The following is a 23,673-nucleotide window of genomic DNA, read 5'->3' on the forward strand; positions in this document are numbered from 1 at the left end:
ATGGAAGCCCTACCTACGAAAATTCTCTTTGTAATGCATAATCGCTTTATATCGAGGACAACAATGGCTGTGAACTACGTGTGAGAAGTCGCTATCTTCTTTGATGTCCACAAATGGGTACGAAGTACCAGAGTGAGCCGTTTATTGCTTTGCCTGTCAGCTGTGACCGGCCGGGACTTAGGCCTCTTATTGAAACACGAAAAGGTAACGGTCTGACAACCTTGTCCACGGTTTGTCAAAAGGCAATTATATTCCGCTTTCCCAATGGAAATTGTAAAATAAACATACCTGCTAAGGGGCTATATGGCCTATATTACCGACAAAATCAGGAACATTCTGAAGCAAAACCTCGTAAAACCTCGTAAACAATGTGTCTTCTGTGTTGATTTCTAACACGGGCGGTTCTATCGCCAATTTGGGAAATGGAAGAGTCTATTCTGTTTGTAGGGGAAAAGCGTCTTTGGCGGTTCTATCGCCAATTTGGGAAATGGAAGAGTCTATTCTGTTTGTAGGGGAAAAGCGTCTTTGAAATACTTCAAATCCATATACAAAGATATCAGATATGACATCGTACAGTAATATAACACAGTTATACTGTAATACTATGAGGTTGTACTTCAAGCCGTATCAATATTCATTGAAAGGTAGATATTTTATGATGTTATAGACAATTTGTTCCCTTGAAATGGACTATTCGGTAGCGTGCCCGGGCGCTGTCTGAAAAAAACTTTCCTCAAACTTCCGACAAGATCCATCACAGGGGCACATCAGTGAAGAACAATAAAGCATGTATGCTTTCCTCAGCAGGCTGACTGGCGTTTAAAATGGACAGTGGAAATCAGGGATTGCAGCTTTTTGCATGTTTCTTCGCGATGATAGATGGGCGCGAAGAAACATGCAAATTGCTGCAATCCCTGATTTCCACTGCCGATGTGCACCGAGTGGGGAGGGCCCGTCGTGTCTGCGTGGGAAAATTTGGGTTGTTTCTGCTACAATTTGGTACAAGGAATGTCAGAGATGCTGATATTAGTTCCCAAGGATTGAATTAGCTAGTACTGACTTCGCGACCTGCTCACGGCGGCCTCGATGTCACATTGTGTATACAGTCACACCGGGAGACCCCGCGGGGTTTGGTGGCGCGGGAGCCTGCACGCCGGGTTGTTTATGGCCTAATTAAGCTAAATGATCTGATTTTATTCTGAGGTGCTAAGCTACTGTCCTTGTTCTGTAGATGAGCGGATTAATTTGATGCGCTTTCATCGTAGCGACTTCTCACAGACTCCGGTAGGCAAGCTGGACCCTCTACGGCCGGCCAACTCCTCTGGCCAATGTTGTTCTCCTTTATTAATAGCCGATTTCTACTATATATTCTGCCTGTAAGTCTGGTCTGGTGGAGACTACCATGAACTGACCCAAGCGCGTAATTGTTGTTTGTTTACTTCAGTACTCAGGGGGTTTTCTAAACATGGGAATTAGCTGCTCCCTCTTGTAACCAGCCAGCTCCCTCATACCAATTTTCATATTGAACTCTATGGGGCTACTTACACACCATTTAGTCTTTCTCAAGATGATCTTTTTCCAGTAGAGATGTAAAAACAATACAATAATGCATTCTAGCATTACAAACTGTGTTACTCCTATTAACCCCCCCCCCCCTCGGTCACGCCGTTCCTTGCAATGCTTGCGATCTGCTCCCTCATGCTAGATTTTTCCAGAAAAACCCCTGGTACTCATGTGCAGGGACCTCCCTAAACAATGGAGCAGTGGAGCTCCTCCACCCAGTCCTTATCTCAGCTCCACCCTGTTAATTTTCAAAACTAGTGTTTTTACACCCTTTTCCAGGGTTATTTGGTCAAATTTACCGATATTTCGCACCCTCCTCCATTCTGTCCTAAATTTCTGGGGAGATCCCTGAACATGGAGTGATGTGTATTTTAACCCCATGGTACTAACAAGCAGGTTAAATACTGTATTTAACCTCCTTGGTACATGTACTAAGTACTTCCACAATCGCTTTGTAAAATCTACTTTGATGAACAAATCGAAATGTACACATGAAATTTTACACATTCAAATGGGGATTCAGTCAGCAGAATTATGAAGTTCCCCTTTCTCAATACACTTGTTGCAAACTAAAGAAATGGTGATGGTGTGCATAGTGACAAGTTACATTATTCATTATAAAAGCGATAGGGATAAAGCAATGAAAACTGATTCGCCAGAGTAGAAAAAATGTCGACGGACTCTTGAATTCAAAAAACAAAATGAGGGAACAGTAAACTAAGACAGTAGAATGGTCCCGGGGAGTAATAAGAAAAAGCCACAAAGGAAAATATTGAAGATATAAAGTATCGGTAAAGAATAATGAAACTGGCTAGAAGACTTGAATATTTTTGAACAACCGTTTGACAATGGGCAAGCTGTGCCGCCAGACTGGCCAGGCTGCCTGGTAAGTGTTAACGACATGGAAATTTTGCGAAGACAATAAGCGCGGCCGATAGTGGGGTTAGCAGTAAAGTGTCAAAACCGAGATCAAAGGTGTCAGCGCTCAAAGTTTGGTGCGGCAAGCAGAAATTTGCATGTTGTACGTAGAAGCAGATTGTTCTACACAGTTCAAGAAATACGCAAAGTATTGGTATGGTAATCCGATATCATGGGGTCTTTCGGGTCAGTTTTGGCTTTACCACCATCACTTTAGAAAGGCCACACCGACTTTAATAAATTTATGGATGACATTCTCTGAAGACCCCCGAACTTTTATGCACGGGCGAATAAAAAATATTCCGACCAAAAAACCGACTAAACCACAGGAATACAAAGGTGGTATTGTGAGTTGGCACATCCTGGCCTTTTGCGGTACTCTTCGTTCTTGAGACGTGGAGCTTCGGTACCCTCACTAAAATTTGGGGGGAAAATGAAGGATATAATATTCTAAACAGCCACAGAGATGACATTGTTGGCAAGGCTGGTATAATTTTGAAAGGAGATTCTCCCTCGTCGCTAGCTAGTACCTCGGAGGACGTGATCTTTTTTTGAGAACAGACGAGCTGAATCAATGCACACGCGGATGTCATCCATAAAATGAAATCGGTATAGCCTAATCCGATATATGATTGATCTTTGGTATGACTTTATTTGCTCTTACCGAGTATCTACAAACTCATACATAGATAGCCTCCTTCGCAGTCTTGTTGGGCGTGGGTGTAATTTTTTCTCTGAGCGACGCGAGTAATATGCCGCTAGCCTCTACCAGGCTCCGCGGATCGCTGGAAAAATAGTAGAAATTGGCCGAAATAAAGGGATAGTATACCAGAGAAGATCCAGCCGGCCATAGAAGCTCCAATTTGCGACCAACGAAGCCTGTGCGGAGCTGTTGGAGCGCGGAAACCTTCTCTCCGTGGCAAAAGTCCCTCGGCAGCTAATCGTCCCTCGCGGCGGCATATTACTCGCGTCGCTCAGAGAAAAAATTACGCCCACACCCAACAAGACTGCGAAGGAGGCTATACATAGCAACAAAACAAGCAATATCCAGGAAACAAGATACACTAGCTGAGGTGTAGAAAAGCAAAAATACACATACCTGTAGGTTGGAACGGAGCGAAGATTGGAGGGTGGATGTTCTACAGGTGCGGCGAGCGCGTAACTGTGTTGTATACGGGCAACAGTATCCAACAGAATGCGTGTGTCGCTCCTATGCGTTAAAAGGGCAGGGCAACGTCATGCCAATGGCATTGACGCATCCGGGTCACGTGCTATCGCCAGACCCCACGGCTCCTAGCAACTAGAAGTTGCTCCTCCCATAATTGGGGGCCTGCAAAAAGTGCTAATTTAGCAGGCTAGAAATTCATATCATTTTGCGCCGAGTTTCATCGCTCGTCTGGGCGTAAATATGCCCGTTCCCTTCTTCTATGGATTGTTGCTGGTTGCAGCTTACTTGCATACTGTTGAAGGTAAGTCAGTGTTCCTGTCTTATTAATGTGTTGAATAAATTCCTATACAATATTTGCGCTCTCGATTACTTGTCTGACCCATATCAAATTTTTAGCCCAGGAAAGCGCCGGACTTTCTATAGCAGCCCCGACGGTGTTACGCATTAGCTCAGGTCCTCCAGGGACGTCCCCAGAGTCGGCCTGGCAGGGCCTCGGGTGACCTAAATAACCGTCCCCGTCTATCCTGTCAATGCAATTTAACCTGGAGAGAATTCAAATAAAATATGTAGCCTAGTTTACAATGGAACGATCTTCCGTTTTTAGGTGGTAGTTATTTATTACTGGTTATTTCTCGGGTCGGCGACGCAGTTTGGCTATGTAACAGTATGTTCGTTTTGTTGTGGGGGACCACCGGACCATCTGTTCCTGACAATCTAGTCAATCTACCTTTTCAAGAGGGTCTGCATGGGGGAGGGGGGGGGGTCCTGGCAACGGTTAACGGTAAATTCAGCAGGGCCGATAAATTCAGGACGGTCGGCAACGCTTAACGGTAAATGGACAGGCTTTTTTTTGAGCTGCACTGGAATTGGTATCTCGCTTTGTGAGAAAAGGTGATCACTGACAAAATTACGTACATGTATACCTTATTACATGTAATGAAGCATGCATTAAAGGTATGTGTTCCCTGTGTTTCCCACCTGCCCTGGTCCCCGAGTGCGTCCACAAATACCGGGGTGTCCGAGTCGACGTCGGCCAGCTTGCATTTTTTCAGTCTGCCCAGTTTTACCGATGGATTTTGAGAGGGGTAATCTAGAGGGTCTGGGGGGAATGCTCTCCCGGGAAATTTAGGATTTCTAAGCCTTCAAAAACGCAATTTCCCGCATTTTGAGAGGCAAATCATGGTGTTGAGAGTGTTTGTCGGTCCTTCTGATATTTTCATATTTTACTCAAGATTTTTGTTAATTTGCCTGTCAAGGTTGACGGATTCGTTAAAAAAATTCTGTAACTCTCCGCAAACGTCCGGAAATTGAAGGGAAAACTGGTTCTGGCTAGAGCCATTTTCCTGCACTTTGAAAGGCAAAATTAGGCGTAACGAAGAATTATCCATTTACGCTTAACGCTGAATTTAGGATGACAAATAACGTTTTACGTTGAATTAAAACGACACATAGCGCTTCACGAGGAATATACTGATAACGCTTAACGTTGAATTAGAGCTGGCCGGCAACGATTAACGTAGCCCATAACGGTTAACGAAAAAGGGCATGCAGACCCTCTTTCAATAACAGGCTTCTCTATTTCCTCTCCGCAAAACCCATAGAAGATTCCAGGGAAAACCATACTCAAACTCTTCTTCTCCTTTCTTTTCGCTAAAGCCACTGTTCACGTCTATATTCGAGTTCATTCACACCACTTTCTTCCAGTAGTGACCTGGCCATTTACCCAGATCAGTCCCAGGGCACAGTATACCAACATTGTCCTTGATTTAAACAAAGTTTGTGGTTTAAATCCTGTTGTATTACGATACGATATACACTTATGTACTTAGTACTTCATAAAACTGCACAAATGTATATGCTAACGTTGCAAGGAATACATAGCCTGGATGCCAGACCCAAAGCACATGCACTGGACACAAAATATCTCAGTGTGCACACTGGCATCCAGGCTAGGAATACAGGAAACCTACTAGCATTATAGAATTTATACGTATTCCAGATGTTCCATGACAGAGGACACACCGAACTGTCATATTAGTGATAATTAAGCACGCCCGGGCGGCAGGTACCCCATCCTCCCCTGGTGCACGGGGCCAGTACCAAAGTCCGCCTGCGAAACTGATTTATGCAGTGTATTTATACTAGTACACATCTAATATCATCCCGTGTATAAATACTACAGGACCTGGAATCACACCTGCAGAAGTCAACGCCGTTCTAGGAGAAGTTCGGACTGCATTACAACAGGCTGAAGAAACTCTTAATTCTGCCTGTAGCACTGCAGCCCTACTGGAACAAGATGGAAATCTCCAAAGGACCGTTAGTCACATACGTATGGTACGATCACGGTTGGACAGACTTCCCGGTGCAGAACAGACTTCTACAGTACAGTCCATCAAAGCGACATTACGGGATTTGGAGGTTAAAGTCAGCAGTGTACTTGCAGAGGTCCGGCAACAAATTACCAACGTGAACAACAGCCGCGATAGAGCTCCCCGGACGACTGAAGGGAGAGTGGGCCGCCCTCGGTACATGATCGACCCTGGTTCGGTACGGGAATCGTTTGAACAAGGACTGCCTTTCAACATTGGTGCTAGACTTCACGGTACGTCTTCTGCCTAAATAAATTTTACCTCTACAAAACCTTGTTATTTTAAGTTTTACGGTGTTGGAGTCAAAACCGCTCATATCAGGCATTAAAAACCGTCTGAAACCGCTAAATAATTACTTTTCATTAGTGAGGGGAATCTCCAGCGCTCATATCAGACTTAACATAACCGGTTTTGTAAAAATCCTGTCCAGTGGATATCCATTAATCGGTCATGATTGGAGTCTGAATAGTAACTAGTAACCGTTCCTCTCGTTTTTACGAATCCGTATCTTCCAGAATCCATGCTCCCCCCAAGTTGAATGAAATTTCCATGTAAAGATTTTGGTTTATTAACACCCCCTCCCCCCTCCTAACACCTTCTTCAAAATAGATATATCAAGAGCTTGGTCTCGTTGGTCGAGGTTGCATATGCTGAAAAAAAATTAATTTTTGAACAGTTCTTTGGCCAGTCTGTAACCATTTTCACCGTGGGGAAATGGTTACAGACTGGCCAATTTGATACTGTCTTACCCCCACCAAAAGATCTACTTGGAGATTACTCGTGACTAATCTCCAAGCAGATCTTTTGGTGGGGGTAAGACAGTATCAAGTTGGCCGGTCTGTGGGTGGGGAAATGGTTACAGACCGGCCAACTTGATACTGTCTATATTCTCTCTTTTACCTCCATGCTATCTCTTACCCCCACCAAAAGATCTGCTTGGAGATTAGTCTTGAGTAAATTGGTTATCAAAACAAATTCATTTGTTTAGAACAATGTCCTTCCATGGAGGTAGACCTCCATGGTCCTTCCGACGAAGGCATGAGATCCACATCTCGGACCTCTAGTTTCTATATAAATTACAGTCAAGAACAAACTGAAACTTGTCTTCACATTTATCTAAATTTCAATATTGGCAACATTTTATGTCTGCCTTTTTCGATCGATATCGTGTTTGTGTGAACCAATTAATGAGAATTCACGTCTTCGAAATTAGCAAGTTTGTGATAAAATCAAGAGAGGTCTAATACTAGGCTCATGTACTAGAATTTTGTACCTGCCAACTGTATCTTTTCATCTTGTTTTGTTCGCAGTTACTAGCGTTAAGTTTTTTGTTTCCTCAGGTGTGTCGACTTCAACTTTCTATAGGCGACGACGGGAAATGTGCTTAACACAAAGACAGAGGTACACAGACATCACAGACCAACAGCTTGACAACCGGACACGCCAGATCACAGCCATAGACTCCAACTGTGGGACACAAATGGCCATGGGAGCTCTAATAACCCAGGGTATACGGGTCGCCAGGGAGCGCGTGTACCAGTCCCTAAGGCGTGTGGACCCCCAGGGGGTTGCCGCAAGGTGGAGACCGCCCGTGCCAAGACAGGGGTATTTCGTACCTTGTCCGAACTGGATTTGGCATCTTGATTCTCATCATAAACTCAATGGGTAAGATTTAACCTTGAACTTTGGCTTTTGCGAGCAATGCGCTTTAAAATATAGGAGCTTCAAAATATGAAGGAGAGCAAACGCAATTAACACCTGCCGCGGCGCGGTCTTTTGTTCTGCCCCGCAAGATCCCACTGGGTTCCTTTGTCCAGCGGCCTGGCGGTACTTCTTTTGATTCCAATGTCACCCTCGATAAGATTAGGTGTTATCCAGCAATAGCTGCGTCCACTCCGTAGCCTCTACCCATGGAGGTAGAAATGCTCTACCACACCGTACCAGGCTTGGGGAGGCGGCTGGAAGGAGTAGAAATCGGCAAAATAGAGAGATAAGCATGCCAAGGGAGTTTGTCCGTTGAGAGAACAGTTCGCCGCACCCCAAGCCTGTCGAGAGTCGCCATTTCTTTGAAGTCCACTAATCGCTATCTTATACGTGCCAAGTAGCTAAATTACACTTTTATTGCTTTGCGACTGATTCCATAGTTTGTCCGTTGAGAGTAGCCTCTACCAGGCACCGCGGATCGCTGGAAAAATAGTAGAAATTGGCCAAAATAAAGGGCCATAAAGGGATAGTATACCAGGGAAGATCCAGGGCCATAGAAGCTCCAATTTGCGACCCACGGTGATCCGCGGTGCCTGGTAGAGGCTACGTTGAGAGAACATTTCGCCATGGGGTGCGGTGAACTATTCTTTCAACGGACAAACTCCCTTGGCATGCGTATCTCTCTATTTGGCCGATTTCTACTCTTTCCAGTCGCCTCCCCAAGCCTGGTAGAGGTTACGGAGTGGACGCAGCTATTGCCGGATAACATCTAATCTTATCTAGGAACATTGGAAGCATAGCTGCACAGAATCCGGATTCGAATGTAGAGAATAATGTCGTCGGAACCTATGCAAATCAGGGCAATTGATAATACCCAAGCAGATCATACAGTGGCAAGGCAGTATCCATTTGTCAGAGGAATTTTTTGGCTAAAATAATCCCTTGGTCAATGGATTAGATAATTGACAGGTTCGTGCCAATTACAGTTTTGTGACACCCGCAACCAACATACTACAAGTATTCCGTCCACTCTCCTTACTTTAGAGCTTATTGATTTTGATTTAAAGCTCCTAGGTACCGGTGTATGAGATAGCCTGTGCCAAACCCATAGCACAAAGTATTTCAGTGACTGAGCATGAGATACGTTGTGTCCAGTGTGTTTGGGTTTGGCACTCAAGCTAGTGTGAGACTGCTCTCCAAGCAGAGGTTGTGGGGAAATGATCGTTACCTTTATATATATGGCCGTTTTTTTGTCGCTACCCCGTCGGTGGCCGGCGACCTTCTCTGGCTATAAATGGACACTGCCTGGCCAATTTGATACTGTCTTTTTGCCACCGAAAGGGATCTGTTTGGAGATTAGTGTGAGACTGCGTGCTAATTGTTCTGCGTGGATCATGATTATTCCATTAGGACTGTTTCATTGTGAAGCAGTGGGGTCGACATGAATCTGACAAATAAACATACCAAGTAATTTTTATGGATGACGTCCCCTGGAGAGAGAGATGATGAATCTTAGAAACACTTAAATTATTGCTTTCTCCGAGGGTGGTCGTATGCCAAAAGTTCGTTCTTTTACATACCCCCCCCCTGCTCTGAGTTTAACCATTTATGTGCACTAAATCTACTTGTGTTGAGTTCTGGGAAAATCCGGTTGGTAAAAATGTTCTCTTTCCTTTATTCAGCGTCTACCAGAGCAGGTGGAAGATTTCAATTCAGGCTGCGGTGGACGGGTACAGCAGGACATGCGTGTACCTTGGGGCGTCTGGATACAACACTGCTTCTCAGACCCTTCGGATGTTTTTAAGGGGCGTGAGGGAGTACGGACTGCCACGTCGCATAAGAACAGACCATGGTGGAGAAAATAATGCAGTCGGCCGCCTTATGGTTGAGATTAGGGGCACAAGCTACGAGGTACACTTCAAAGGACCGTCCGTTCATAACGCAAGGATTGAGCGGTTTTGGGGAACGATGCGAGACCATGCTACCAAGCGATTCATTAACCTGTTCGATGCTTTTGAACGGGAAGGAATATTGGACCCAAATTCACGTCTAGATATTCTTGCACTGCATTTTGTTTTTTTGCCTATTATAAATTCCGCTCTGGATACGTTTAGAGCATTCTACAATAACCATCCTGTAAGTACTGCACCATATAACATGTCCCCGAACCAACTGAGAGCGTTTGGCTTCGCAGATAACATTGATAGACAGTACACTGCTGTCCACGAACATTACAATGGGCAGCCAGTTGACATTGACACGCTAATCACAGACGTTCCGTTAGAAGAAGAACTACTGGCGCTATGTAGGTATGTCCGTGAACTCCGCGTTCGTGAAGATTGCACGGAGGAACTGTTTAGAGAGCTTTCACCATTTAATTTTTCGGACAGAGACGGCAGAGAAAAATACCTCTTAGCGAGAGAAATTCTTCGACGACATTTGCTGAATGATTAATAACAAATGATCTTTAACTCCATGCAATCTTCTCCCAGTTCCACGCGCCTGCATAACACCAGTAGTTGCAAACTAGTTAAACCTCTACCAGGCGCCGCGGATCACTGGAAAAATAATAGAAGTTGGCCGAAAGAAAGAGATTGTATACCAGGGGAGTTAGGCCGGCTAACTCCCCTGGTATACTATTCCTGTATTTAGGCCAATTTCTACAATTTTTCCAGCGATCCGCGCCGCCTGGTAGATACAAGTAAACGAGGTCTATAGAGGTCACAGGGTAAAATGCTATTTATAAGGTCGGCCACGTTACGGTGAATAAGGGTCAAATATTCACTCCCGTTCAAAAGTAGGCTCTTGACTACGAGTGGTAGCACCGGTACCGGGCTTCGGGAAGCGGATAGAAAGTGTAGAAATCGGCCAAATAGAAATACTAGTATATGACATGCCAGGGAAGTCGGTCTGCTGGAGAGAACAGTTTGCCGCACCGGGAGGTAGAGGCTGTTTTAGCATCGCCAAAAAGGCAAACTGCATATTTGAAATTTTGCCAAATGGCTCAGTAAAACACTGAAACCTTTAATCAGTTGTACTGGAACAGAACACTTAGTTAATTTATATTCAATACCGTTTTCTTCTCTCAATTTAAAACACATGGAAGTTGATGGAACAATAGCCTACAGACTTTGCTTTTCTATGTTCATTTCCACGACCTTATATATTTCAGTGTGTCTTGTCTTGATATTTTTTCACATCTGTCGTTCAATAGACAGTGATAATCTTATGTTTGGTAGAGTATAGTCGAAAATGAACATTTGTCACGTATTAGCCTTTAGATTTATAATTAGCCTTTAGATTTCAACTTTTAGATAAAGATCATAAGATCTCTGATTTAGTTCATATATATATACATGTATAGTTGAGGGTATGCAAAGCCGGGCGAGTCTACCTACACAAGGTAGCTATCAGGCTGCACGTGTATGGTAGTATGTACATATATATATATATTTGTTTTACAATAAATATATATGTGAGCGGGCCAGATGTTGTGTTTTACCCTAGGCTTGCTTCTTTGGATGCTGCTAGAGAGAAGTAGATCATGGCCGCGTTACACAAAACTTAGCCGAACAACATGGGTGGAGATCTGGGACTAGCGTAAATAACCTCCTTGATCCGATCAAGGACGTTTAACACAACCAACGGCTGGAAAGAGTAGAAATCGGTCAAATAGAGACATAACATACAGAGGGATTTGGTATGCTACAGAGAACATTTTGCCACGGTATGTTATGTCTCTATTTGACCGATTTCTACTCGTTCAGGTCATTTCCCGAAGCCTGGTGGTAGAGGCTTCTTTTCCAGTCTCCTGGCCTTCCTTCACTCATTCTTCCAAGACAAAAAAAATAATGGACATGTCTAAAACCATTGTCTAGCCATGTAGTCGGCCGGGTCAGTTGGTAGCGCCTATAACCCCCCCCCCCCACACACACACACACACACCAAGGGATCGTCTCCCACCTTCCTGTTAAAAAATCTGTTTCAAATCTCCACTCATCAAAGGTTCACACTTCTTTTGTATCAAACCGAAACTTCACATGTACATGGTGGCAACTTCTGCACGTTGAGTAGACAATTTAGGTTGCCAAGTAAAATTTTCTCTTCAAGGCACTTTTAAATGACACACACACACACACGTAACCCAGAATATGAAGTATTATAGTAATGATAGCTCTGGTTTACCATGTCCTGGCTTGTAGTTTGAGAAAGTTGCCAGAAAGACATTTCAATTTCCAAGTAAAGATACATGTACAAGTAGACACTTTGATACAGGAAGGGGATTATATAGTAAGGGTTACATATACATGTATGTCATAGCCTCCATGGCATGCCAAAAACGGGGATTTGGGGGTCTTCAGGGTCTTCGTGATCTTTTACGTGTTATTTTCTGATTGCTTATAGACAACATAGCAAGCCTGGTTGAATTACCCCCGTTTTTAGAACTGGGCTAATCAGAAAACAGCCGAAGACCAGCAAGCCCCCAGTTCTATAAGCCTCATACGGAGTATGTCCTTGGATTTAACTTTGACAGGGCCGATTCGATCAAGGTTGATTTTCCCAAGGACATTATACACATGTCCTCGATTTTCCAAAGGAGGTTTAAAACCTTGTATTCAACCTCGTTGATTTGCTAAACTAAAAGTTGCAAATTTCTTGCTAATATGACTTTGAACAACTAGTAACAAGTATCTGGACCAGTCTGCATTTAGAAAAAGTTACACTGAAAACCAGTAAATAATAAAAAAAATTAATCTTTGAAAACTGACCAGGGTATGCAAATCTGCTGCCTTTGACTGAAGGATAGACTGTCTAGGGTTTTTATGAGTTTATGGGCCAATTCACAATCTGCTGGGAAGGTCACAGTGGGAGCACTTCCTTATATTGTTCTTGGCCCACCAATGCAGCAACAGGAAGCAATTTACACCTCTGCTATGATTGGTCCCAGTCCCAGCTGTGGCTGTAGATAAGGTGTATTTTGTCCTGGTGTGTTAGCTATATAGGACTGCCACCTAATAGCATGCTAATAGCAAAGCCGACAGTACACAAAACAAACAAACAAACAAACACTACTTCTATTGTCTTACTAAATTCTGCTGATATTTTGAAAAATGAGTTCTTTATTTTAAGTGTAACAATGGGGAGTTTATAGGCTCCTACTTCTTCCTCCAATGAGATCAAATGGACTGTCGAAAACAATCATTCAAGGAACAGTAAAAGGAGCAAGAAAAAGGGGAAGACAAAAGGGGAAGACAGAAGAAAAATGGGCCGACAACATCCAAGAATGGACAGGAAAAAAACCTGCGGAAACCCTAACCCTAGCTCACAGCCGAGAGGGATGGCGGCAGATGGTCAGGCACTCCACCATACAGTGCCCCCACGACCCTGTCCTGGGTTCAAGGTACAGGGTACTTCTTACACAAGTTCATGCCCGAGTGCTAATTTCACTGAAGATTTACCAAATGACAGAGGCTACCTGTGGTGTCAGGGGCCATCAATCACAGCAACTCCCCTCCTCCCTGAGAGCCTTTCATAAAGTCTTCCGACCAGACCCTTGCTCGCTACTGGCATCCAGACTAGTTGATCTGCGCTCGAAGAATTTGTCCTACTACCTGTGACTCCTATCCGACGAAACATGTCCGTTTCTTCAAGACTCCCGAGGACTACTGAAATTGGTAAGTGTGAATCGACTTATGTTCTTTTTGAGATGTCGTTGGGTAACAACCTATTCCTCCGCTTTGACCATGCTCTGTCATAAGAATATGTGTTTGACCATATGGGGCGGGGCTGGGAATTTTTCCGAATGAAGTGGCTCATTCATTGCTTCCGAAGTTATGTTGGAAAGGTTATGTGTGGTCCCAAGGTTGCAGTCTAGTATATCCATGGTGGCATATCGTACTGTTTTATCCGACGATATGGTTACCGGCAAAAACTACACGGCATGTCTCTAGCTTCCTCTGCAGGCTTTCGGGTGGGGGGAGTGTCGATATAATCTGCGTTTTTTTAACGCGTTTTTTAGTCGGCTACCTTACAACAAGCCGCACAGAGAAGGCCTGTACATTGTCCATACCTATTCAGAAGCATTCAAGGTCCGTTTACATAGACTGACACGAAAGGCATGGATCTTAATTTCAGCTCCATGCCTCAAATCAAACCACCGTGACTCACGGTGGTTTGATTTGAGGCATTGTGCTAAAATTAAGACCCACTGACAAGAAACTGTAAAATCCGTACGGAGTCTAACGGGGTCTGGTTTGGAATCCCATGTGGTCGGGAACAGGTACAGTTGCATGTGTGTTCCGGAATCCCTTAGTCCGGTAGCCTGGGTCCCACCCGGATGTACGATTTTTCTAGCCGCAGCGTAGCCTCCTTCGCTCACCGAAAAAAATAATGCCGCCACCCAACAAAATATTATCTGCGAAGGAGGCTAGCGAAGCGAATGGTTCCGGATGGTACACAGGCTATTAACCTGGACCTATATATGGATATAGAGCATATTTACCCTCGGTAAATGCCTTCAAGAACAGACTTGATAAATACATGGAGAGTCATCCAATTATGTACAATCACACGGCCCTGGATTGCCCGCATAGGCCGGGAATGACAGTCCGGTAGAGCAACGAGCAGCCTAAACTGGATGGATACCTACCTGGCTGAAAGGATCTACTATCTACTACTATCTACTATGATACATGCTCACACACTGTTTACATACACTATACTGTTCCCAAAATACTGTTTCTGCAAAACCTAAAACTTCACGGAAAATTGACGCCTATTGACAATTGTTAAAATTCTTATTTCACTTCACAGTGCTTACAGAGGACGACTTGGGACAAGAGGCACACGACAGTTGGAAGTGCTGTGTTTGGTAAGCTATACCGCTATTTGATATTGACCGCTAATGCAGTCTATAATATTTCTATATTACTATTGTTGTAGTACATTCTACATTGTACTCTGTACATCTGTGCATTTATCCCCCCGGGGAATAAACATGCAAATAAAGTTTTCTAAAGTTATCTCAATTGTTATCTCAGTTCCATCAAGGAGCTTCTACACTGTGTAGAAGCTAATTGGTTCCAGCCATCTATCTTTTCGTTTTGTTTGCGTTTGATACTGATACATAATCTGTTCGATTGCTAAGATAATTTATGCTTTCACTCATACTACCGCCCCCATTCTCGTTTCTATTAGCACCAATATCATGTGGACAGCCATGTCCTTGGATTGCGAGCATTCTCTGTGCGAGAGCTGCGTGAAGCAGGCAGTCCCACCGAATTGTCCAATGTGCCGTCAAGAGTTCGAAACACCTCGACCCAACCGCCTGTGCAGGGACATCTTGGCAAGCATGCGGGCTGTCTGTTCCCTGTGCAGGTTCACGGGAACCGTTGGAGAGCTCGTGGTGCACAGGGCTGAGAACTGCCAACGCCAGATGGTAATAATTAATCTCCAAGCAGATCCCACGGTGGCAAGACAGTATCGGCCAGTATCCATAGCCAGATGAGTGTCCGCCTGCATCTGGCAAATGGATACTATACTGTCAGTCCACCGCAGGATCTCTGTTTCGAGAAGAAATAATACATGCTTTGGATATCACATAATGGTTTGATCAAGTGTAGAGACACAACAACATTTGTACAGCTAAGCTAGCGAACAGAATGGTAACTACATAAACGAAAAATATTTCGTTATATTTTGCACACCGCTTAGGTATACTGCCGACACGAAGGGTGCCAGGAAACAGTGGAGCGACGGCACCTGGACGTCCATGAGAGCACCTGCTGCCACAGGCTGGAGGACTGCTTGTGTGGGATGAAGATCAAGAGAGGGAGCCGTGAAGAACATTCCTCAACCATCTGTCCGTCCGAGCCCATTCCATGTCCGCTGGGATGTCACTCCCATATTACAAGGTAAACATGCATTCCCCATCACGTTTCCAATAACAACTAATTCTGTAAGGAAGATAGAAGGGGGGGGGGGACAGTATGGAATATTGTATGAAATACTGACCCCCCCACCCCCACCCCCACGGAAAGATCTGCTCGGAGATTAATATATCCTCCCTTTCACAGAGGCTCGGCGGTGCTCCACACAAGCCAGGATTGCAAACGACTAGTCCATCTATGCAGGATGCCTGGATGCTACTTTCAGGGTGGGCCGGAGGAGTACAGGGCACACCTGGCCGAGGCCTCAGCTGCCCACGTTGTCCTGCTGGAGGAACGATTGGAGCGGGTACAGACGGATTGCTTCATGATGGACTTAAAAGTAAGGTGACACAGAATATATATACATATATGTGACCATTATGACATTTTGTACGAAAGAACTTTCAATCAGATATTGGGAGGGAAGATAGTAACGATATGACTATGACAGGTTGCACGGACACCCTTTGTGTCGAAGGCCTAGACATAGAAATTCTGAGATCTCCATTCATAGTACTGTACAGTATTTTTTTTACCACTGATGCTCGAATTTTCACATTATTGGAAATAGCAATTATACATCTCAACATTATCCTCATTCCTTCGTTATTCATGAGGGTCTGCATGGGGGGGTCCTGGCAACGGTTAACGGTAAATTCAGCATGGCCGATAACGCTTAACGGTAAATTCAGGACGGTCTGCAACGCTTAACGGTAAATTGACAGGCTTTTTTTCGAGCTGCACTGGATTTTGTTTCTCGCTTTGTGAGAAAAGGTGATCACTGACAAAATTACGTATACCTTACATGTAATGAAGAACGCTTTAAAGGTATGTGTTCCCTGTGTTTCCCACCTGCCCTGGTCCCCGAGTGCGTCCACAAATAAAGGGGAGTCCGAGTCGATGTCGGCTAAGGCTCTACCCAGCTTGCCTTTTTTTCCGCCCACCCAGTTTTACCGATGGATTTTGAGAGTGGAGCGCCTTCTGTAATCTAAGGGGGTCCGAGGGGTGCTCCCCGGGAAATTTAGGATTTTTAAGCCTTCAAAAACGCAATTTCCCCCATTTTGAGAAGCAAATCATGGTGTTGAGAGTGTTTGTCGGTCCTTATGATGTTTTCATATTTTTACTCAAGATTTTTGTTAATTTTGTCCGTCAAGGTTGACGGATTCGTTAAAAATTCTGTAACGCTCCGCAAACTTCCTGTAATTAACGGAAACCTGGTGATGGCTAGCGCTAGCGAAGGGGACCGAGCGCAGAAGCGCGAGTCGAGCGCCAAAGGCGCGAGCAATGAAGGAGGGTCCGGGGGTATTCTCCCCCGGGAAATTTTGTGTTTTTGAACCTTCAATGACGCATTTTCCTGCACTTTGAAAGGCAAAATTATGCGCAACGAAGAATTATTCATTAACGCTTAACGCTGAATTTAAGATGACAAATAACGTTTTACGTTGAATTAAAACGACCAATAACGCTTCACGATGAATATACTGATAACGCTTAACGTTGAATTAGAGCAGGCCGGCAACGATTAACGGTAAATTAAAATAGCCCATAACGGTTAACGAAAAAGGGCATGCAGGCCCTCATTCATGGCTGATCTTTCATTGTGTAGGAATCCGACATCAGCTTCCAGAGGCTGGAGACAAGAATGCTCGTCTTCCACATCCTTCACCTGAAGATGGCCATTTCACGTGGGTCGCGCCGCTTCGTGTCTCCAACATGTGGCCCAGTTCTGGGTGGCACCTGGCAGGTTGTGCTGGAACAGACAGGGGGGGCGTGGAAGCTGTACCTGTGTCTGGTTTCCCGCGTGCGACCAATCCTTGCTAAAGTTATGTACGTATATCTGTTCCGATTAATTTCAAAACAACCACGTACATTAGTAAGTTTTAAGATTGAAGATCGTGGACAGATATTTATAGAACACCTTTCAATAATGTGTGTCTAATTTTCATTATACTTCAAGTATTGGCTAATCTTATAAGTCCTTGCAATTGGTGAGACGCGTTTCCCTCATTGATTGTTATAAGACCTATTGTTATTTTCGACAATGCATTAATTAGAAGCTAATTAGAAAATAATGGTGAATCGATATTTCTTTTTGTCAGGTTTGCACTCAAGGCGGCGAATACAGCGGACTACTGCATCATAGGAAAGGGACCACGCCGCATGATGGAAAACATGCGCTACGGCGTCCAAGTTCCACTATCGAAGTTGGAAGCCTACAGCGCAGAAAATGACGGACTGCGGGTGCAGATCTGCATACAGAGCTGTTCCATAACTTTTATGATCAGGTATAGACCTCTCCATGTCCTAGCCTCATTCGCAGTCTTGTTGGGCGTGGGCGTAATTTTTTCTGTGAGCGAGGCGCGAGTAATATGCCGCCGCGAGGGACGATTAGCTGCCGAGGGACTTTTGCCACGGAGAGAAGGTTTCCGCGCTCCTTCTCTCCGTGGCAAAAGTCCCTCGGCAGCAAATCGTCCCTCGCGGCGGCATATTACTCGCGTCGCTCACTGAAAAAAATACGCCCACGCCCCAACAAGACTGCGAAGGAGTTATGGAACAGCTCTGTATGCAGATCTGTACCTGCGCAGTCCGTCATTTTCTTCGCTGTAGGCTTCCAAATGCCTACATGACCTCACCAAATGCCTACATGACCTCACCAAAACACCAGAACAACGTGGCAAATACATCTATATTTATTGGCAGTCCTACAGAGATAGCTCAGAACATTTAGAAGATCACCAAAAGACTACATTTCTACCTGTTTAAAATACTCTACTCTAATCTACTCTACTCCACTAAGATGACAGATGTGATTTTATACGGGGTAAATTTTAAATGTGTTCAGAGTAAAATAATATGGTTGTATCGGTTTTATTTTTCTGTAATTTGAGTATGTGTTGTGCCGTTATGTCCGTGATGATGCACGTGTTTTCTTTTACCGTGGCAGTTTTTTTGGCAGTTTTTATAATGAAGTAAATGTATCTTTTAGAAACACCCCTATTTCTATAGTCGTGTGGAACAGGCCATAGCTGTTTGGTAGACGAGGTGTTGTATTGTACAGTAAGCAGATATTGGGAGCGTTTTGTGTACTCGTTGGCAAGTATCTTTTGGATATTGTGACTTATAGTTTTCACCTACTACGACATCTTATGGTATGAATGACATTTTTAGCATCTGTTTATTGATTCATCGTAAAAAAACAAGGGCGCTGAATTGAATACTTTCGTTTTATGCAAGATATTGGTATGGAAGATATTAAACTTTGTTCTTCTGTAATTTGTCGTGTTGTTTATCTTATGTAGCCTGTATTTGTAGTGTTGTTGATCTCATCTGTCTATTAAACTGTCTAAAGCTTGGGAGCTTATCATACAACCCTTGCATACCAGCTCAACATGTGTTTACAATTTTGATGATTTTGACCCGGAACAGGCACAGGCCTGCCCGGAAGATCTGCCCGGAGATAAGAAACATGATACAGGCGCGTGAATGAGAGGCATTGTTTCCATTCTGTTTTCATTTCAGCCCATATTTAGGTAAATAAGAAATTGGTATTATACACCAAGCATTAAAACGCATTGTACAAAGTCATTTGGTATATTTAATTAAACGTCACAATCGTCACGGGGCAATATATTAGGCTAATAACCCCCCACAGTGGAATAGAACAGCCCTGACTCCCCCTGATGTATGGATGGGCTCGCCTGGATCCTGGCGCGCGTCTTCCAACCACAGATGTTTTCATGGGCAAAGAAGTTTAGTCTGAAAACTTGCGTAGGTAGACAGTGTCTTAGGACGTCAACGACTACACCACTGTTGTGGGAATGGCCGTAAGGATGAAGGGGTTCCGCCATCGCTTGCGATTCGGCCACTGTGTGACTAGGCCATGCGCCAGGGAACTCCGGACTGCTGATCTGTTTTGTTGTGAACTTTCCGCGTATGAACACGAGGGCCCGATGATGCCCCCCTCCCTCTCCTTGCCCGGGCAGGACGGCTGCGGACTTTTGAGAAAAAGCCACCCCGGGCACCCCCATACATAACCGACAGTCGGCGAAAAGGACAAGTCGCGTTAGAATGTGGGATTGTGTATGACCATGATGTCACCAGCAGGCTGGAGAGAAACACAGGAAGATTTTACATCCTGACCGCGGCGGGCACATAGAACAGGGACCTAGGTACCTGGACCGCGTCGACCGGACATCTGTGCTGCATAATATTTACCTTACGCTGGTGGGCACAAACAATGTTTCTATAGTTCGTTTTATAGCCACGTTACTAGTTTGCAGAATGACTGTCTATATTGCTTGTATGCAGAAAAAACATTTTAGGTAGATGTATTTTGTTTAACAAAGACATACACAGTCAGTACCGTGTTTACAGTCCTGAATATTTCAACAGTCTTACGTTCTGACGCCCTACCTAACTATAGTCCTGATCCTACTACCAAACTAACTCAACTTTACGTACCCTAACAATATAACACAAACACCTCTATGTTTTAATGGGGGTCAGCACGTAAAGCTGTTGGAACACAAAGGTCTGTCCCCAAACTATTGGCATAAAGTTTCATGTGTTTTATATCTTGCGTAAGAGTAACTTAAAATACTTAATCAAGTTTTGAATAAAGAGAAAATGCCTGCACAGTAGTTGAAATAATGCATGGTAAAATCAAGTTTTAACTAAAGAGAAAATGCCTGTAATTACTTGAAATAATGCATGGTGAAATCAAGTTTTGAATAAAGAGGAAATGCTTGTACAGTAGTTAAAATAATGCATGGTGAAGTCAAGTTTTGAATATAGAGATGCTTGTACAGTAGTTGAAATAATGCATGGTAAAATCAAGTTTTGAATAAATAGCTGCACAGTAGTTGAAATAATGCATGGTGAAATCAAGTTTTGAATAAAGAGGAAATGCTTGTACAGTAGTTGAAATAATGCATGGTGAAGTCAAGTTTTGAATAAATAAAAAATGCCTGCACAGTAGTTGAAATAATGCATGGTAAAGTCAAGTTTTGAATAAGAAAATGCCTGTACTTTAGTTGAAATAATGCATGTGTACATAAGGTCAAATGGTGAAGCTCATGACATATCAGATTTCTCTCTTTCTCGACAGGTAAAATGGTGAAGCTCATGACATATCAGATTTCTCTCTTTCTCGACAGGTAAAATGGTGAAGCTCATGACATATCAGATTTCTCTCTTTCTCGACAGGTAAAATGGTGAGGCTCATGACATATTAGATTTCTCTCTTTCTCGACAGGTAAAATGGTGCAGCTCATGACATATCAGATTTCTCTCTTTCTCAACAGGTAAAATGGTGAAGCTCATGAGATATTAGATTTCTCTCTTTCTCGACAGGTAAAATGGTGAAGCTCATGACATATCAGATTTCTCTCTTTCTCGACAGGTAAAATGGTGAAGCTCATGAGATATTAGATTTCTCTCTTTCTCAACAGGTAAAATGGTGAGGCTCAGTTCATATCAGATTTCTCTCTTTCTCGACAGGTAAAATGGTGAAGCTCATGACATATCAGATTTCTCTCTTTCTCGACAGGTAAAATGGTGAGGCTCAGTTCATATCAGATTTCTTTTTTTCTCCACAGGTAAAATGGTGAAGGTCATGACATATTAGATTTCTCTCTTTCTCGACAGGTAAAATGGTGAAGGTCATGACATATTAGATTTCTCTCTTTCTCGACAGGTAAAATGGTGAAATAATGCATGGTAAAATCAAGTTTTGAATAGAGAGAAAATGCCTGCACAGTAGTTGAAATAATGCATGGTAAAATCAAGTTTTGAATAAAGAGAAAATTCTTGTACAGTAGTTGAAATAATGCATGGTGAAATCAAGTTTTGAATAGAGAGAAAAATGCCTGTCACAGTAGTTAAAATAATGCATGGTAAAATCAAGTTTTAAATAAAGAGACAATGCCTGAACTTTAGTTGAAATAATGCATGGTAAAATCAAGTTTTGAATAAATAGCTGCACAGTAGTTGAAATAATGCATGGTGAAGTCAAGTTTTGAATAAATAGAAAATGCCTGCACAGTAGTTGAAATAATGCATGGTAAAGTCAAGTTTTGAATAAATAAAAAATGCCTGCACAGTAGTTGACATAATGCATGGTAAAGTCAAGTTTTGAATAAGAAAATGACTTTACTATAGTTGAAATAATGCATGTGTACATAAGGTCAAACGGTGAAGCTCATGACATATCAGATTTCTCTCTTTCTCGACAGGTAAAATGGTGAAGCTCAGTTCATATCAGATTTCTCTTTTTCTCCACAGGTAAAATGGTGAAGCTCATGACATATCAGATTTCTCTTTTTCTCCACAGGTAAAATGGTGAAGCTCATGACATATCAGATTTCTCTCTTTCTCGACAGGTAAAATGGTGAAGCCCATGACATATCAGATTTCTCTCTTTCTCGACAGGTAAAATGGTGAGGCTCAGGTCATATCAGATTTCTCTCTTTCTCGACAGGTAAAATGGTGAGGCTCAGGTCATATCAGATTTCTTTTTTTCTCCACAGGTAAAGTGGTGAGGCTCATGACATATTAGATTTCACCCTTTTCCACAGGTGAAATGTTTAAGGTCAGGTTATTTCATTTTTCTCTCTTTCTTCATATGGCTTCTTTTAATTATTGATTTTTTTTTCTCTATGCAGGTGCATGCAGTGGGGGTTAGGGGGCTCTGGGTAGTGATAGCTTAGCAGCTGCACTCTTGATCAAGAGTGGCTAAGCACACAGGTTCCTCCTGCTACACCCTTGACCCATAGGGTGTCTAGCATATTGGTTCCCCCATCCCCTAAAGCCTCTCACGTCTGGCTCCTCGTGCCAACCCCCGGGCAACGGCCTCAGCTGGCCGGCCAAACGACGTGAGGGGGTGGTGGCAGGTAGAAGATTTCCATTTGCAAGCTCAATGTTTTCCCATCGGATGTTACTAATGATCTTGTGCCTTTGGTAAGGGTGATCCACCATTGAGGAGATTCCTGATCGTTGTTTGTCTTGAAGAGGAAACTGGGAGCATCGGGACACCATTCCACAATCATAATACTCAGAACTTGGGTTACAGTGTACTAAAAGGTACCTTGCCCCAGAAATATAGTACTGATGGTGAACGTAGAAATTTAAGAATTCAGATCCTAAATTCATAACAGACAGATTATCTTTAAATGTTTCACTGACTACATCATGTTTTTATGTGTACCCCTCTATGTTCAGTATCAGTGACATGAAGGACCTGAGCTGAGGAGACTCCATGTGAGCTTGAGGGAGATTGTTCTTCAAGCAGAGGTTGGAGGGGGATACCATGACCTTCCCCTGAGTGATGTTGTTCGTCCCCTGAGTGATACCTGATTTCTGACAGCCAATTCTTCTGATTGGCACCTGAGACAGTCAAAACGGGTACCAATCGGAAAAGGAAAACAATGTCAATGAACTTCTTGTATATGCATGCTGTACATGGGCCAAACGCACCAGATAGATAACCGAAGTATAAGGGTTGTAGAAAGAATACTAGTACACTTTTAATATTACGTTTATGTCAATAAGATCTCGCTTTTTAAACCATGCGTAGACAGTTTCAAAATTAAATAAATCATTCACTACCACAACTGGCTGAAGTCATTCTTTCTTTTTTTCTTTATAGTTTTACCTCTTTCCCCCAGCAATAGCCATGCATAATGGCACAAGATTACCGGTTGAGTACACAATACACCGCCACGTGTTAGAAATGATGCTTGGTGTATGATTACTTGACGCTTGACAGCTGTCAGAGTTCTCCGTCATAAGTGCAGATTACAAGTACTCCTTTACGATCTTTCCACAACATTGGAGTAGTCTTTCGGTTTGGTGCACTTTGTGCATAGCCTGGAGTCCAGCCTGTTAGCGTTAGTCCGTTCTCATGATAGGTGTGATTGATAGGTGTGATCATGCAGACCCTTTCCCGCCATACCGTAGTTCAGCCACGCCGTACTTCAGCTGAACTACGCCGTACTTCAGTCGGAGTCCGGACTGTTCTATT

The 23,673-nt window shown here is 43.4% G+C and overlaps 3 protein-coding genes across 3 annotated transcripts in view; 2 read left to right on the top strand and 1 right to left on the bottom strand.

Annotated features, from left to right (window-relative positions):
- Window positions 1–3,683, bottom strand: part of LOC109479594 — a 13,745-nt gene extending 10,062 nt beyond the window's left edge. The window contains exon 1 of the mRNA XM_019781584.1: window positions 3,581–3,683. The gene's annotated coding sequence lies outside the window, so the exon portion shown is untranslated. The remainder of the gene's footprint in view (window positions 1–3,580) is intronic.
- A 224-nt stretch (window positions 3,684–3,907) lies between these two features.
- Window positions 3,908–10,179, top strand: LOC109479592. The gene is made up of 4 exons (XM_019781582.1): window positions 3,908–3,950; window positions 5,832–6,254; window positions 7,362–7,686; window positions 9,408–10,179. Exons 2-4 carry the CDS (start codon window positions 5,984–5,986, stop codon window positions 10,177–10,179), a joined length of 1,368 nt encoding a protein of 455 aa, XP_019637141.1. The 5' UTR covers window positions 3,908–3,950; window positions 5,832–5,983.
- A 3,154-nt stretch (window positions 10,180–13,333) lies between these two features.
- LOC109479593 (TNF receptor-associated factor 3-like) lies at window positions 13,334–19,136 on the top strand. The gene is made up of 8 exons (XM_019781583.1): window positions 13,334–13,400; window positions 14,539–14,596; window positions 14,923–15,163; window positions 15,439–15,638; window positions 15,801–15,993; window positions 17,260–17,480; window positions 17,753–17,984; window positions 19,080–19,136. Exons 1-8 carry the CDS (start codon window positions 13,361–13,363, stop codon window positions 19,134–19,136), a joined length of 1,242 nt encoding a protein of 413 aa, XP_019637142.1. The 5' UTR covers window positions 13,334–13,360.
- The last annotated feature ends 4,537 nt before the right edge of the window (window positions 19,137–23,673 follow it).

Source organism: Branchiostoma belcheri, unplaced genomic scaffold (genome assembly GCF_001625305.1).
Source record: "Branchiostoma belcheri isolate BF01 breed outbred unplaced genomic scaffold, Haploidv18h27 scaffold495, whole genome shotgun sequence".
Lineage (NCBI taxonomy): Eukaryota > Metazoa > Chordata > Leptocardii > Amphioxiformes > Branchiostomatidae > Branchiostoma > Branchiostoma belcheri.